This window comes from Uloborus diversus, chromosome 8 (assembly GCF_026930045.1).
Source record: "Uloborus diversus isolate 005 chromosome 8, Udiv.v.3.1, whole genome shotgun sequence".
Classification (NCBI taxonomy): domain Eukaryota; kingdom Metazoa; phylum Arthropoda; class Arachnida; order Araneae; family Uloboridae; genus Uloborus; species Uloborus diversus.
In genome coordinates this window covers 105,935,970-105,953,420 of record NC_072738.1, presented here as the reverse complement: position 1 = coordinate 105,953,420, position 17,451 = coordinate 105,935,970, and the positions used below count along the sequence as shown (strand labels likewise).

The following is a 17,451-nucleotide window of genomic DNA, read 5'->3' as shown; positions in this document are numbered from 1 at the left end:
AACCATTCGATATCATTGTTTCTAACTGCTGTATTAGCTGAATAAATTATTGTAAGTTGAAATTTTCCAAGTTTAATTGTCTTGAACTTCTTGTTCTTCCATTACTCTCCTTCCATTACCTTTAACAAATACATAATTTATATGTTTAAAATAATTATCTTTTAAAACTAGAGGTGGAATTGTAATGACTGAACACTCCCATATGTGCTATAATTTTTATAGAATTTTTCCTCTTATAGTTTAGCTGAACTTTTGGGGAGAACATGATAGCGTAAAAATCATGTAGCAAAAATGTCCATCCGTTGCCGTTTTTTAAATTTGATTTAAACAAAAGTTACTTACAAAATATTCTCCGCTTTGACTTTTTCAGCAACTTACTATGATGTGTATAAAAGTCTATGCATCAGTTTTTGAAAAAAATATGTATTTTGATATGTTCACAAAAATATATGCATCTTTTTTTTTTTTTTTTGTAAAACTGTCCTTCCGTTACCGCTGGAATTCACCTGTACTGAAACTAAATGTTTATTTTTTGGCTGAAATATTGCTTTAATTTGTTAAATAACTAAGATACAGTCTGACCAACGATTTGATGGAAAGACAAACTTCCGGTTTACTGGCGGAAATGAACGCATCTATTAGTTTCCAGGGATGCTAGTTTTTCAGATGTATGTTAGCCTTTAAATTAAGCAGAGTCATATTCAAATGAGCACACTGTAAAAACGATTAAGAAACGTTCCTGCAAAATAATGGACCTGATGTGCCCAATTTCTACCAGCAACATATCCTGCAAAAACAAGGAACGTTTTCCGCTAAAAGCCAGTAACCTTCCTGAAATTATTCAGAAAGCCTCCTAAAAAATTCAGAAATCTTCCCGTTAAAAGCTAGTCGTGACTCTGGAAAATTAGAGTAAACTTAGGAAGGTATAATATAACAACTTCGCACCCTCCTGATTTATCGAGGAGGTTCCAAAACCAGTACTGCAAACGTGCCCAACGCTGAGACGGACTTGCAAGCAAGTATCAAAAATTTTACTCGCCTGCAATCATTGCAAAGCAACACAGTCCATAGACTTATTTGCTTCCTTTGGGATTTTAATCAGTCTGGACGGGCCGTAATCAGACCGAAGCGGAAGATTCACTTTATAAATATGCTCAGTTAATCTTTAGGCTGGAAGCTAAAAATATTTTTCACAACAGTGAGATTTCTGCATTCGTGCGTCTTTTAGCAATTCAGGAAACTTTTTGACAATAATGCTTGAATTTTCCAGGATGTGTATAAAAATCGTTAAAATCCCGAAACGTTCTACGCATATACTCAGAAACGTTTCGGAATTTTTTTTAAGTGCAGAACACGCGCATCAAATTTTTACCTTTCCCCCTCTTTTAAACAGACTCGTCTTAACTGGACATTTGCCAATTCCATGTAATAGATTGTCAGCCTGTACACTGTAAAAACGATTCAGAAACATTCCTGGAAAATAATAGGCAGCTGATGTGCCCAATTTCTGCCAGTGACATATCTCGCAAAAACCAGGAAAGTTTTCCGCTAAAATTCAGTAACCTTCCTGAAAAATAGAGAAATCTTCTCGTTTAAAGCCAGCGAGTCTCTGGAACATCAGAGTAATCTTAGGTAGAGATAACATAACAGCTTGGCACCTTCCTGGTTTATCAAGACTGTTCCAAAGGCAGTATTGCAACCATGGCCAAAGTTAAGCCAGAATTGCAAGTGCATATCAAGCATCTCATCTCATTACAATTCTTGCCAAGCTATGTAGTCCATACTTATCCGCTTCCTTTGGGAGTTTAATCAGCATGGACAAGCCGTAGCTGAACTGAAGCCGATACACTTTATAAATACTCTCAGTTAATCTTTAAACTGGGAGCTAAAAATATTTTTTGCAACGGAGAGAAGTCTGCATTCGAACAACTTGTAGCAATTCAGGAAACTTTTTGACTATGAAACTTGATATTTCCAGGAAGTGGATAAAAACCATTGAAATCCTGGAACGTTACATGGAAATACTCAGTAACGTTTCGGAATTTTTTTACAGTGTGGACTGACCAGTTAATGAACATCAAAGCACAACTTACCTTCCAAAATTTGTAGTTTTTTTTTTTCAAAAATAACATTTGGCATATGACAGCGAAAGCATATTAATTAATAGCTGTAATTATTTTTTTTAACTTGTCCGTATCCCCACGGATTTTGTTTTAAGAACATTGTTCTCTTGATATTAACAAGGAACTGTTATCGTTAAGCTAATAGATTTTTTTAAGGACTGTCGTCATTACCCTTATGTGGATTTCCGTCACTTTTATCTTTGGCTTATTGAGGATGATTAGGAAAACTTTCCTCATTCTGATGCTGATTTTTATAAAATGTCGTATTTTGTAATGAACATTTTTAAAGACTTCCTATTCTAAAATAATAAGTGCATAAACGAAACTTTCATCTTTAAAAGTAAAAACTTTAAGCTGTATGTGTGTGTATGTAACACAACTGGAATTCGGTCACTTTTTTCAGCATAAGAAATTTATTCGAAGCTACTAAAAGTTTATTAGAGTTATAATAACCATTGTTTTTGGCACAAAAGTTACCAAGGCATAGCGGTAACAACAGCAATCTAAACGTTTTGTTGAGTTTTGTAATAAGAGACATATAACATAACCAGCCAACTTTTCTATGTTTTTTACCACCGAGTTCTTCATTTTAAGTCCTCAAAAGATTTACTCGTAATCTTATCAAGACGGATAGAGAATTTTAACCGACGTACAATGTTTAATAAGACATCACTTTTTAACTTGACGATTAATCTTAACTGCTTGACGATACATAGTTTGGAGTTTGATTTTACGCCAATTTTAGACTTAATATTTCGCAAATCACGAAAGCAGACTTTCTTTTTAAAATATGATTTCAAAATTTTCTTTTGAAGTATATTTAAGGCGTTTGCGTTTAATATAAAATGTCTCCTTAAGATAAGATTGTCCAAAATGTTTGTTTTTAAATTGCTTTTGTATATTATGTCTTCATAGGTAGTTAATATATTAAGGATCTTTTATGAACATTATCTTGAATTTATTTGTACAACTCTAAAAAAAAAGTAATCAACTATGTTACTTTTATACTAAAAACGTAAGTTGTATCATGTAATTATTTCGAGTTACAAACAGTTTTACACTGTAAAATTTATGTTAAAAGCTCAATGTTTAAGTTATAGTTTGTTTTTAATTATTTATCCTGAAGTCAAAAAAAAAATTTAAAAAAAAAATCTTAATGTTTTTATCATTTAATAATATTTCTGCGTAAGATCTCTTTTTAGCGGTTGATCAGCTGTGGAACTTAAATGACATCGCACACGAAAACAATAAGAATGGTTATGAGTGAGCTATCAACTTTTCAGATTCTGCGCTCTCATTTGTACCCTGTTGTGAGGTCACACCCGGCTCCCCCGATGTATTAAACGAAAAAATTACATATACTTGCACACAAAACTTATTTTTATGACCCTTATTATTAAAAGATAAAGAAATCACAGAATTACAAATTAATTTTAGGTAACCTTAGAACTAGGTTGACCTGGTAATACGTCACTTTCACTGCATAATTGGTAGCATGCATATTGTATAATACCCAAAACTCAGATTCATAGAGATATGTAAATGAGTTCTGCCATAAAGGTAATAATGCAATGTTGATATGTGACCACAAAATTGAGTCAATTAAATTACTTCTAGATTTTACTTCATTTTATATATTTACGCTTTCTTTTAAATACTACTTCACTCCCCACCCACCCCCGGGGAGTTTACCCCGATATGAGAATCTCTGTTATAATCTATCCATTTTTACTATTTAATTTTCTGTTTTCAAACTTACTTCTTATTGCAATTACATCTTTCAAGTTAGTAAATTTAATTGTTGAACACTTTCATTTCTGTTGGGATATTGCCATCAATTTACAACTGGTGAACCAGCGGGTCGCCGTAGACAGACATAAATAATATCAGCGTAAAGTGCGTAAAAATAAGTAACATCAGAGTAAAATGAGTAAAGCAGAATAAAATATTAGTTTCCGTTACGTCTTTAAAATAAGTAATGATACTTTTCTATTTCTAAAACTCTAAATACATTACACTTCCTTTTACCTAAACAGTATTCGGAAAAAGCTAATATTAAGCTTTGAAGAGTATCTTATTTAAAGTTCTAGATGGAATTTCTATATTAATTTTTGAAATTATTACTAAAAAAATAAAGAAAAGTGATTGATATATATTTTTCGTAACTTAAAGATTGCATTCAGTTGAAAGTGCCGCATCAAGTGTAAGAGTTGGCAGCATAAATCAATTCTAAAAATAAGATTTATGGCTGCATTTGATTTTTATTTTCCACCTCATCTTTTCACGTCTATGTGATTAATCAATTTTTAGCCACTTGAATTCATTCCAAAACTTTTATTGCATCAGCGACTGTGGAAAAACTTCCATCATTTTATGAATGGGTCTATTCAAAGACTTCGACTGCGCCGTAAACTATCACACACTCAAACAAAAGAGTATCTGTGACAATTGGAAAGCGCAAAACCAACTCGGTAGTACTCCCACAATGAAAAAAAAAAAAAAAAAAAAAGCGCGTTTGATATTGCTTCCACGTTACCAGAAGATTAACTTTACTGGAAAGACGAATGAACTTTGAAACAATTTCAAGGATCTTCAATCTAATGTGTAATTATAGGGAGAAAAATACTTCGTTTTTTTCGGGCTATTATGTTATGACTTTCTTTCGATGGAATTAAAGATTAATTGAAAGTCATTGACATAAGAAGATAAAAAACAATATCTAGTGAGCACTGAAATTTGGAACGTATTTATAAAAGCAAAACATGATGTTAAAATTTCAGGTCTAATCCTTTTTGAAAAAAAAATAAATAAATAAAAACTTTATTTTATGTTGCAGTTTATTTTGAATCTGTAGAGAAAACATGAAGCTTTCAAATCTTGTAAAAAGTGATATGTGAAATACGTTTTAGTTTTGCATTTAAAATAAAAATAACAACAACATCTATTTTTAGAAAAAACGTTTCAAGATGTTACACTTTAAAGCTCTGAATAAATTTTGTTCCAAATTTCATGATTGAAAGTTCTATTGGCTTGATTGGGCCACGCAAAGAAACTTTGTGCATTATAGGTAAGTAAAGGAAGCCAACTAAGACTTATATGAATTGAAAACCAGCAAATAATGATACAAAAAATAAACAAATAAACAATTAAATAAATAAATGTCATGCAAACAGATCATATTAAATTCATCAATTTCCTTTTGAGAGGGGGTAAAAACATTGATTTTTAACCAAAAGTTTGATAGTTGACACATTTCAATAAACTAATAAAAACATGTTTTCGGTTCCGGAAAAACGTAGGAAAATATTATAGTCACTTGATAGCCCTTTAGTTTGACAAATAAAAATGTTATTTACTGTCTTAATTTTAAAAAAAATTTTACCTGTCTCGGAAAAATTTCAAATATTTTTGCAGGTTTGAGTAATATTTTAATGACGGAAATTGGTAAAATATGAAATACAGACATATCAAAAAGATACGAGACATCAATATCTTTGGAATGCATAAAAGTCAATAAGTTTTTTTTCCCAGAAACAAAAATAATGTAAGTGTATCAATCTAAATGAAACGATTCTATTTTAATAAATAAATACATGTACGTTAAAAAATGCTAAGAAATCGTAATATTGAGTTGGATAGTAATGAAGTTAATTTATAATGAAACATAAGTTTTCACTTTAAAATTACACAATCACAAAATTTAAAAAGTGACACGTTACATTTGGCGCAAAATGTAAATAATTGAATCTTTTAATCTAAAGTTACCGAAATCTTTAATGATAGTTAATAATTTCCGAAAAACGAACAATGCCGATTTCACAATACATAAGTGTCTTTCTGAAATCTCATATAAATGTCTGATAAACTATTAGCATTAATGTCTTCTGAAGGTTTAATTACAAAGTTCATCTGAAGCAGAGGCCTGTTTCTTTAACTGACGCCGTAATACCACATAATAATATTAGTAATAACAATATAATTATTATTGTTAAATAATAATAATAAAAGTATAATATTAACACATATTATTTAAAAAAAAAGCTCGAATCAATTTTTTTACATAAATCAAGAATCGGGCTTTTTTGGGTTAAAGTTTTACATTTGATAACTGGTGGCTCTTCGTAAGCAGCCCACCAACATAATTGAATAACAGAGTTCTCGACATAAACTTTCCTCCACTTTGAGTTGTTTTTTTAAGTAGCTCCAATGTGAATAAGAAAACTTGTTTTCCGGTTACTTTCAAATGTGCCGCGATGTTGAAAATGTTTGCATTCTACACAATCCCTGGTAGCTAACAACGGCATTCCGTACGATTTTATGGTACGTATTATGATATAAAATACAGGTGTAAATCATCAAAACATGAATAGCCATTGCACAGACCGCTGAATTTCTGATGATATATATGCAAATATAAGTCGTTCAGCAAAGTTGCGTTTTATTTTGAATAAAAATACTGACTTAATCTATTAGGTTGTAGTGTGATGGAATAAAAATTACTGCTTTTGTTGTTGTTTCTATTGTAGTATGGAGAAAACAAATTTTAATTTAGTTCGAAAAATTATTTCTCATTAAAAGTCTTGGTGTCCATTGAAACCTAAAAGATTCATTCTCTTCAGGTTCAAAATTGGCGAATGCAGCAAAAAGAGTACAATGTTTTCCTTTTTTTAACAATGTAAATCCAATATTTAGGACATAATAAAATGGCTTGGAGAACTGATTTTACTCTTTTTTAGAAACGTTTACGACACATTAACTTTTTTAGCGATATTTATTTATTTATTAATTAACAACGGTGCATTGTATTTTGATTTTTGAACTCATATTAATACTAATTACTTTAATTTATAGTTTTAATAATTACTATAATTATAAATTATAATTTATAGTATAGTATTTTAGAATATGATTAAAATCCAAACGCCAATTATTAAAGAAGTTGAAAATCTAAACTTTTCCTGCTATATAAACAAATTTAGGAAAAGTAATGCGTCAATGCGAGCCGAAAAAAATCTTTTTGTTTTCTCTTCATAATTTTGAAGTTACTAAAAAAGTCAGAACATATCACAAGATTTTTAAAGCTAATGAGGGAAAAAATGATCCTTAATGTTTTCATATTTGTCAAACTAACATTTTATTGAATAAAATATAACAACGTATATAAAGTACAAATTCAGAATGAAAAAAGGTTAAAAAACCAGCAAACAGCTGTTTCGGCACTCTAAAATACAAGTGCCATCATCAGTGCAATTAAAAATGAAGACAGGTTTAACCCGACTATAAAACACAGTCGAGGCGAACAATGGAATGAGAGACGAGTTGTAAAAGATATGAGAGCAGTACCAGAAACGATGACGTCAAGGTTACGTCAGAACTACAGAGGACAGTTGCATTCAGGAGAAAACGTCACGGACAAAAAATAAATCAAATAACAGACTTCCAAACATTAGGAAAAGGGGGAGTGCTAGACAAATCATTGACGATTAAATTAGCATTTTTCCATATGTAATATGACTCCCAAAAATCTAAATCATGAATGGACGAACACTCGTGAATAACTTTGGCGGAAGAAAAAATAAAATTATGACCGCAAGACCAACAATGTTGAGCAATAGAGGAGCGTTTGAGATCCTGTTTTTTGACGTAATTTTCATGTTCTTTTATCCGGAATTTGAGGGATCGTCGAGTCTGCCCAATGTAGGCCAATTTGCACTGGCAGGAAACACTATAAATGCCCCATTTGTCAAGGTTCTGAACAGGGTGTTTAAGCTGTGAAAATTTTAATTTATTAACAGGAGAAAAAGTGACGGAAAAATGAAACTTTTTTAAGATTTTGGCAATTTGTAGACTGATTTTAGGAAAAAAGGGTAAGACAACGGAACTCGAATAGTTATCAGGAGCAAGTGTTTGATTTTTGTTAGTTGAGCTACATAGCTTCTTATAAATGGAATCAATAATATCTGATGTGAATCCCCGATCAACCGCAATACTGGTACTGCTCTCATATCTTTTACAACTCGTCTCTCATTCCATTGTTCGCCTCGACTGTGTTTTATAGTCGGGTTAAACCTGTCTTCGTTTTTAATTGCACTGATGATGGCACTTGTATTTTAGAGTGCCGAAACAGCTGTTTGCTGGTTTTTTAACCTTTTTTCATTCTGAATTTGTACTTTATATACGTTGTCATATTTTATACACTATGCAGTACAAAGTTTTCGACTACTTTTCACGTAACATTTTATTATTAAACTATATATTCAAACTAGCTCTCGAGAAGTTAGAATAAATAGTTTAATAATAAATTTAAACTTTGTTTTAAATTAGAACTTACATCTTTTATAATAATTACACTAAAATGAGTTTTCTTTTTGTAATTTTAGTTTTAGTAATTAATTAGAATTCCTCTTGGATGTTAGGACAGAAATAATTGAAAATTGAGTATAAAAACAAATAATTAGACAAAGAAAAAAGTATCATTAACGTACCTGCCACTAGATGGAGCCAAAAGGAGGATCAAAATTTGGATGAGGAGAAAAAATACGCTTAACCATCAACGAAGATATTCGTTTTTTTCAGACGCGGAAATAAAGAGAAAGTATTCACACACACACACACATATTAAATAACTTTGTAAAGGGTCGTTGTCTCAGTATAAGGGACAGCAGAAAAAGCTTAGAATCTAAATTGGGATTGTTGACAATTTTTGATTGACAACCGGTGGCTAAAGTTGTCACCGAGAGTAATCTAAGTGTCAAAAAGGGTAGTTTAAAACATAGTGGCTGGGCAGGATTTGCGACATCACGTCGCCTCTGCTGTCTGAAGTTGTCATCCCAAAAATGTGGCGATTTACACGTCAACGAGTTAAGAACTGAAGAGATCGTGGAGATACGCTTTTGGAAAGCTTTATTTATGCATTCCACAAGAAAACCGCCTGCAAAACACGACCATTTTTCTAAAATGTGTAAAAAAAGACTTTTATATTGCATAGTTTTGTCAAAGTTGTGCTTTTAGTTAGAACATAGATAATGCTGGTGTTTGCTTTGTTTCAATCGCAGCTTGTACACAGCAAATTTACACGTGATGTCCTTTTCTGGTGAGATTAGAAATAAAAAGTTGAAAAATCCAGAAGAAGAAGAAGAAAACGTGCATAAGGAAATACGAGAATCAATGTTTCTTGCGTTTCCAATAAATTGTACTCATAGTCAATTCTTTTTACGGAAATAATATATTAACTTGTATATTAATAAATAGGATTAACTGAATAATACAGTATATTTTCCATGAAAAAATATTGCTTTCTTTATGTTTGTTATTTATTTATGTTATTGTTGTGCTATTGTTGTTTTGTACAGAGCAAGAATTTTTTTAAGAAGGATACAATCAAAATAATTCGCAAGAAACCCATACGTACGAAACGCATACGTACTGGAAAAAAAACGAAAAAGAAAAGCTCCTTCTTATGTAAATCCTATTTGCACTAAAAATTTAAAAAAAAAAAAAAAAAAAAAGCCTATGCATCAGGAGCAATGTACGGTATAAAATACGAATTATGAGATTTTGTTTAGGAGTCATTTTTAAATTACCCACTTTAAAAAAATTTCAGATACTTATTTATCCCTTTCTATTTTAGAAAATAACTCATCACCATTAAAATTTAACCTTAATACTATTGTCGTGCAAAATGCTCCAGCTTTGCAATTAAATCAATAAAAAGTCATCGCATTGTATTAAAATGCTATTTGGTGCATTTGTGCAAAAAATAAAAAAAATATTTATCAGAAGTACACAACGATAAATATAATTTTATCAAAAGGCATACATAGTAGCAGTTATTTATTTCAAACGAGAGATGAGGTACACGAAAAATTAGTTAAAGATTAAAACAAACCAAGATTTTGAAGTTTAAAGTAGCTAATAATCAATACGTATATTCTTCAAAGTCACGTAAAATCTTTTTTGAAAAATATGTTTCTATGGGAAAAGATGTAGCATTTTTTTGAAATAGTACCTGAAGCAGTAGTTTTTTATTAGATAGAAAAAAAAAAAACTGGAAGTACACTAAATAAGTCTAACAATAGGAATACTGTTAAATTTAAAGCTTGAATGAAAGACTGATATGATTGACTGGAATTAGCATATTTGTGACCTTAATAAAAGCATGATTGTGTTAAACAGTAACCAACTGCACAGAAGATTTTAGATTATCAAATTGTGAAACATTAAGTAAATATCAATGCAATAAATACTATGTAGTAATAATTTAAAAAAAATCTGGCCAAAGTTCCCATTAAAATTTATTTAATTTCGTCAGTTCATTAAAAGTACTTTTCGTCATTGCACGCGTTTTGTTATTGTCCTGATGAATGTTGCACTAAAATTTTACGAATCGGAAGCCCGTTAAAATCTAAAATAGTAAACTGAAGCGTAAGAATAGAAAATAGGTGATTTTTTTTTATTTTTAAGACAGCTTTGTTAACTTTTTTTTTTTTCAAATCTTAATTTATACATAATTTGAGCTAAAATGAACTACAAAGAAAATCAAAATGAGACAACGTAGATAAAAATGTTAAAAGAAACGAGCTGATGTGTGCCTCACATGACTTCCTTTTACTCCAACTTAATGTCATTTCCCCATTATTGGCATTTTTAATGGGATTCAATAGTTTACTCTCTAAATATCACCAACAGTGACCAAATTGAGACCAAATTTAAAAACAAAATTGCCAAATCTGTCGCCAAGTTGGTGACAAAACTTCGCGACAAAAGACTGGCGAATATCGCAAAGTGTTCGCCAAATCATATTTCCATTTGAATTTACATCGAAATTAATAATGATTTCTCCCCAAAAAGGGGCAAAATACCCCTTTAGAAACACTCGAATGCAACCAAAAGGGGAGATGCACAACTAGACCCCACTAGAAGTCTACGTACCAAATTTCAACTTCCTAGAGCATACCGTTCTTAAGCTATGCGACATACATACGCACATACATACGTACATACAGACATCACGAGAAAACTCGTTGGAATTAACTCGGGAATGTTCAAAATGGATATTTCGCGTGTCTATACGTTCTTAGGCACTTATCCACGTGTGGCCGAGTCGGGTAAAAAAAAAAACACTCAACAATTATTCGGGGGTGAGTAAAATGAAAATTCAGGTGAATTTTTGAGTGAAAATTGTTTTACGAATATAATACTTCCTTTTTTGTAAAAGGAAGTAAAAACAAAAAAGATGTATAACTTGAATGCCAATTAAATTGGTGAAAATATTTTAAAAGTATTAGCAAAATTATTGTTGCAATTTGAAGCGTTGAAATGTAAAGAATTTAAGACTGTACTTGGTAGATTACGAGCAACATTTTCATTTACTTTTGGTTAACACTTTAATTTCGCTTCCTATCGATTGGTAAAAGAAATATGAACAAACCGATTTTAAGGTCTTTTACTGTTTATCATACGGATTTTGCATTGGTTACCGTTCTTCAAAAATTTTTAGAAATAAAAAATGTATTTTTTCTATTTGATTGTAACAATGATGTTCACATTTATTATATCAGGTTGAAACAGCGAGATTTAAGATTAATGCAATAATACTTAGTAGTTCACATAAAATTAAAAAAAAAAAAAACTATTACAAAGCATAAGCGAGAGTCACGTTTGAGAAAAATGTTCAAACTCTTAGCCTCACTGTTCATATCAAACAATATCCGATGTTGTTCATTTTTACAGTGTTTTAGCTTAATGTACAAATTTAATCATTAGTATGAAACTTTTTGATCCGAAATATTTGTATTGAATTGATGCAGTGAGAAGCAAAAGGATAAAAATCATGACAAAATTAAAAAATTTCAGACAATCAGAACAAATGATAGGACAACTCTACTCTGCTTTGTGGCAAAAAGTAGTACAAGTAGCCTTGGTAGGTTCTGCTATATAGCGTGATTCAGAAAAAAAAATCAATGGAAGTCTACCTAAGATCTGAACTTCAAACGCGTTTTTCTCAAAACTATAACGCGTCCACTTACATCCCTTTGCTTCTCACTGCCTCAATTGTTTTTAAAAGAAAAAAATAAGTAAAATGAAGTCATTAATTTGGAGTTTACCGTTGAAATGAAGCAATGACTTTGTTCCAAACACGAATTTTTTAGGATGGAGTACAGTATAGCGTATACGTAGAACTTATTACATGTAGAGCTTAGTTAATCAGAAGAAAAGAAAATACGTTTTTAATTTTATTCACAAAGCGTGAATAATTTTACATTTTAAATTATGTGAAACATCGAGATTAATTAAAAATATTTGTCATTATAAAAATTCAAAATCGTAATATTTAACTCAAAAATAAGTTATTTGTCATGAGTTGCTTGCGAAAATTTAGAATTCTTTAAAAGATGATGGCTGTAAGTTCCATATTGTCATTGTACTTAAAAAAAAAAAAAAAAAAAAAAAAAAAATATGCATTCGCTTACGATCAAGTACAAATAACAAACATAAAGAAAGAAAGAAATAAAGAAGATTAAATAAAATCATTTAATTTCTGTTATTGCATAAAAAGAAATAAAAGGAAACTGAACTTTTATTTGGTTATGATTAAAAAAACATAAAATTTTTATCTGGAATAAAAGCTTGATTTTTTTTAAATTTAAAATAAACAAACACACATAAAAAAATTTCATCAGCGACAAAACATTTTAATACTTATGCTAGAAATATTTTGCTTCATGTACAATGGTCTACTAATTCATTGAATGTCAATTGACGAATTGTTTCGCTTAGATGAAAAAAGCTGCACGCAAGAAGAAAATATCTCTTTATCGTTACACTGACTTAAGTGTTCTTCTAAAATTATTTCCCCATTTATTTTCTTTTCCGTCACACGTAGAAGCTTAAGCCACTTCTCTTTTCTCTCGTAATTACAAATTCGTTTAACAAGATTAGTTTTGCTTAGGGACTAGGACTTGAGTAGAACTTTCTTTACATTGTTATTATAATCGCGTCATCTGCAGCATAGCTCTTTCTTACTTTCTTTTATTTTTTTCTGACTTACCTCTATAAACCCTGGAATAGAAATTCTGCATGGCGAAATTGTTGCTGAATCCCGCCAAGACGGCACCTTGGGTGGCGCCAATGGCTAGAAGCTCTGCACAAGTATATTGAGATGTTCGACGACTGCTACCAGATGTGGACTGCCTGTGGTGGGGAAGGATTTCTTTGCCGAATTGTTTGGGGGCTTCCGCTGAAAATAAGAAAAGACAAATGATTTATTGTAGTCTTTGATATTTTTATGTTTGAAAGTAAAAAGTATTTTCGTACAAAGTTTCCGCTGGGAAGTATAATTAATACATTTCGGAAAAGTTTTTTTTATGAAGGAAAATTTTCCAGTTGGTTAGAGTTTTCTTCAAAAGTTTCTGAGGGAAGAAATAACATTAAGATGAAAATTTTTTAAAATAATATTTCAATTTATGAAAATGACATGCAGGAAATAGTTTCTTTTTTTTTTCTTTCTTTTTTTTTTTTTTTTTTTTTTTTTTTTTTGTAGAATGGACTGCATGTGTTGATATTATCCCTCTTATATTGCAGTGTATCCACATATATCTGTTTTTCATGACACACATTCTGTTTTTAAAGATTTTTAAGAAAATCTATTTTAACAGGTTAATCAAAGGAATTATTTTTAAACACTACATATATATTTACAATGAATGTTATACAGCAATTTGTTTTATGTTCAGTCGCAGCCAAACTTTTTGGTAGGGATCCCGAAAGAAGTAAACTCCTTATTATAGTCACCCTTTTTAGTGGTTGCAATTTAGCTTCAATCTTACAAAATTAATTTCAAATTTTAAGAGTTAACTTCTAAGATCGTGAACATCCGCTCATAATGAGTTTCTGAAAAAAGTGAAGGTTCATTTTTAGTAAGTTTGAGATAAAGCGAAAATACGATTAAAATTAACTTCTGAGAAATCGAAGATTCACCTATAATGTACACTACAAATCTTCAGAAACTTTTGAACACGTTTTAAAGTCTTTCTGAGCACCGACACTATTCCCTTTTTTTTTAAATTGTTTGAAACACATTTTTTTAAAACGGTTTTCAACACATGTTTTTATCTAAATTAGATTTAAAACCCTCGAGTTTTTCATTAAAATGGCAACAAAAGTTTGTTAGAATAGTGTTTCAGGACATTTTACAATTGAGGCAAGGATACGCAAAAGGATGTAAGTGGGTATTTTCAAGTTTTGAGTAAAACGTGTCTAAAGATCTAGTCCTTGGAAGACTAAATCGTGCTGCATAACAGCACCTTCCAGGGCTACTAGTACTATCTCTGGCCCCAATAGAGAGGAGAGGTTCACCTACCATTTGAATTATCTCTAATTTTTAATTTTGTCACTTACATCTCTTTGCTTTTCACTGCACCAATTGTGACATATGCATTCAAGTATATCCTCATCTTTTCGTGTTAATGATTAATCTCATGAGAGATAGAGGGAGAGAAAGAGAGAGAGAGAAAGAGAACGTAACTTTTAACCCTTTCAGGGGCAGTGGTCGCGCTGTGAATTTACTAATTTATAAATTTTTTCCCCTCTTTTTACCGAATTTTTGGAATCAAAATCGCTTGAGTCCTCTTCTTTTAAGTTCAGTGAACAACATTAGATGGCAGAATAACAAAAAAATATTTTTTTTTCGTAGACTCAATTTCTTGTTCAAAGCATCAAATTTTCAATTTTTTGTTTCCCCAAAAATTGGAATTTTTTTTAGATTTTAAAATTTTTAATTAGCGCTGAAAGAGTGAATCATTTTTCTTCATTTTACCTGAGGTAGTCAATCATATTGTTCAAAAAGATTCGAATTTATTTTACATGCATAAACATGTTTTTGTCCTTCCCCAGGTGAGGTATGTGAACAAATGGGGACACCACCCCCAGTGGAAAAAATTCTGAAAAAAATTTTTTTAACTGAAAAATCTACGTCTAGATGATCGAATAAACCCACTTGTGGTGTTTTTTCTTAAAATTTCTCAAAAATTAATGACGCGTCCTTGAAAGGGTTAAAGTGGTGTTGATGTCAAATGTATGTGCGTTTTTACGATACAAGTATGTGTGAAAGATTTGAAAATGAGCTTATATTTCTTTGAGAATGAGCTATAATTTGCTCACAAATTATTTACAAGTAAAATTAAGTAAATATTTATTGTTATCCACGTATACCTGTTTTGATTCCAGCCGCTTTGACAGGAATTGCAGCTACTTGATGATGCTCTAAACCTCCTTCACACAGAAATGATTCCCGTGGTGAAGCAACGAGATCGATATCCGATATTTCAGGACTAGCAAAGGGAGCTACAGGACTGTCAGATTTCACCTCCAGAGAGCTAAACTCTCTGGTTGTAGATCCTTCAGACTTGGAGAAGTGATTTTTCATAGAACTTTGTCCGGGCTGCCATTTAGGCTTGTTGTAGCATCGCCTTCTAAGCGAAATAGAAGACGGATGACCTTCCTCTGTTGGAGTTCTTTTCCGCTTGTGCTTCCTGCAGAAGCGAAGAAACTTCCGCCTCGCCCTTCTCCCTAAGTGGGCGATGTACTTGAACAGCTGGGAGTAGCACCCTGTTGGTTCTGAAGCGTTGGTACTAGCTAATGTACTAGAAGAATTAAATCGCGCTCGCTCTATCCGCATGCGTTCCATCTCTCGCTTCTTTGTCTCAGAAAACTGGGTTGCTATCACAACGAGACAAAGATTGATCATGAAGAAGGAACCAACCTAAAAATGACAGACACATGTTAGTAAACATTAAAAACTTGAAAAAAATATTTTTAAAGGTTTTTTACATTTGATGTTATTTTAGAATTGCCTATGCGAAACTCATTTCAATGATACATTAATGAAATATATTTCTTTATTGGAAAGGTTCAAAGAAGGGCTACTAGGCTAGTAATGGCTAGGCTAGGCCAGGGGCGTGCACAGAAATTTTGGTGCCCGTCACAAATGACTTTTCCGGGGCTCTCCATATTGTTTAACCCTATATTTCACGCCTAGTTTTAAAAATATTGGGCCCCCATGTACCAGGTCATTTGGTTTATGCAAATACCTCTACATTTCTAGCAGGACTCTACTTAGACGTTGGTTGTGTAGAAGAAATTACAATGGTTTACAAACACAAACCAAGAACAGCAAATTATTTTAAAAGTGCTTACGAAAAACAAGCACGAATAAAAGCATTATGGAACAGAGTAAACGTACCACTATCAGCAACACAAAGTAAGTGAAGTCCCAAAAGGAATGGGCGTCTTGCACATAGTACATGATGTCAGTCCATCCTTCGAGGCTTATAACCTAAAATTTAAATAAAAATAGTTAAAGATTTATTTAATAGCTACAAAAATCTAACTGATCAATGTCAGAATGGTTGTTTTGTGCTTGTGCTTTACATCATTGCTTAAAACAGCGGTTCGCAACCTTTCAGAGCCCCTGTCCCCCCCTCCCATCCACTTTCTTCCTTGATAAACTATAATTTGGCTGAAGCGAACATCGCGATCATCGAAAATATAAACGCCTGGTTTTAATTTGAAGTAAAATGTATACAATATAAAGAAGTTTTATCCATCCAATCCTAAACTTAAAAAATTCAAAATTACCCCTTTTTGCGTTTTGTTCTTTCTTTTTCAAAACAAACCGGTAGATGTTTGATGAAAAATACTTAACTAAGCTCTTGGAAGTATACTTTTTCTAACAGAAGCACATTTTGTTTTGAAATTATTTTTTTCTTTAAATTGGAATCTGGAGAAATTAAAAATAATAACACTTAAAATTAAAAAAGTTGAAAATTTTAAAATTCATTAACTTGGCAAGGAATAATGAATTCCTTAAGATTCAACCGAGTTGTGAGGAGGAAGCTCCTGAACTTTAACTTAGGCTCATTTTTAACTTGTGATTCCTTGCCTGAACTCTGAACTGGTTTCGTCTCGGTTTTAAATAGGTATTCGATTATTATGACCTTATCTTTTAAATACTCACTGTCCTATACCTTTAAAAAAAAATCGCCCAAATCGCTCTTTTAAGGTCCATTGACCTTAGGTTGTTAACCGTAAGCTTAAAAAGATCCAGATATTAAGCTTCACAAAACACCGCTAGAAAGTGTATATTGATTTTGAATAAATGACCCCGATGCAAGTTAAAATGTTTTAACAATTGTTCAAACTCGTTCCATTTTGCATGAATTGCATATTTGCTGACTATTCTCTTTGTTTTCTATTTTGATCTAATCATAGCAAATTTACTTATTGAAGACCTTTACATCTACAAATATATTTTAGGAATAAAACTAGG

The 17,451-nt window shown here is 31.3% G+C and overlaps 1 protein-coding gene across 1 annotated transcript in view; it reads right to left on the bottom strand.

Annotated features, from left to right (window-relative positions):
* LOC129228527 (voltage-dependent T-type calcium channel subunit alpha-1H-like) overlaps positions 1–17,451 on the bottom strand; it is a gene marked incomplete at its 5' end in the record, with an annotated part of 211,680 nt that overhangs the window by 124,713 nt on the left and 69,516 nt on the right. Inside the window, 3 exons of the mRNA XM_054863207.1 lie at positions 13,174–13,335; positions 15,336–15,885; positions 16,366–16,458. Of these exons, the coding sequence (XP_054719182.1) occupies positions 13,174–13,335; positions 15,336–15,885; positions 16,366–16,458 (805 nt within the window). The remainder of the gene's footprint in view (positions 1–13,173; positions 13,336–15,335; positions 15,886–16,365; positions 16,459–17,451) is intronic.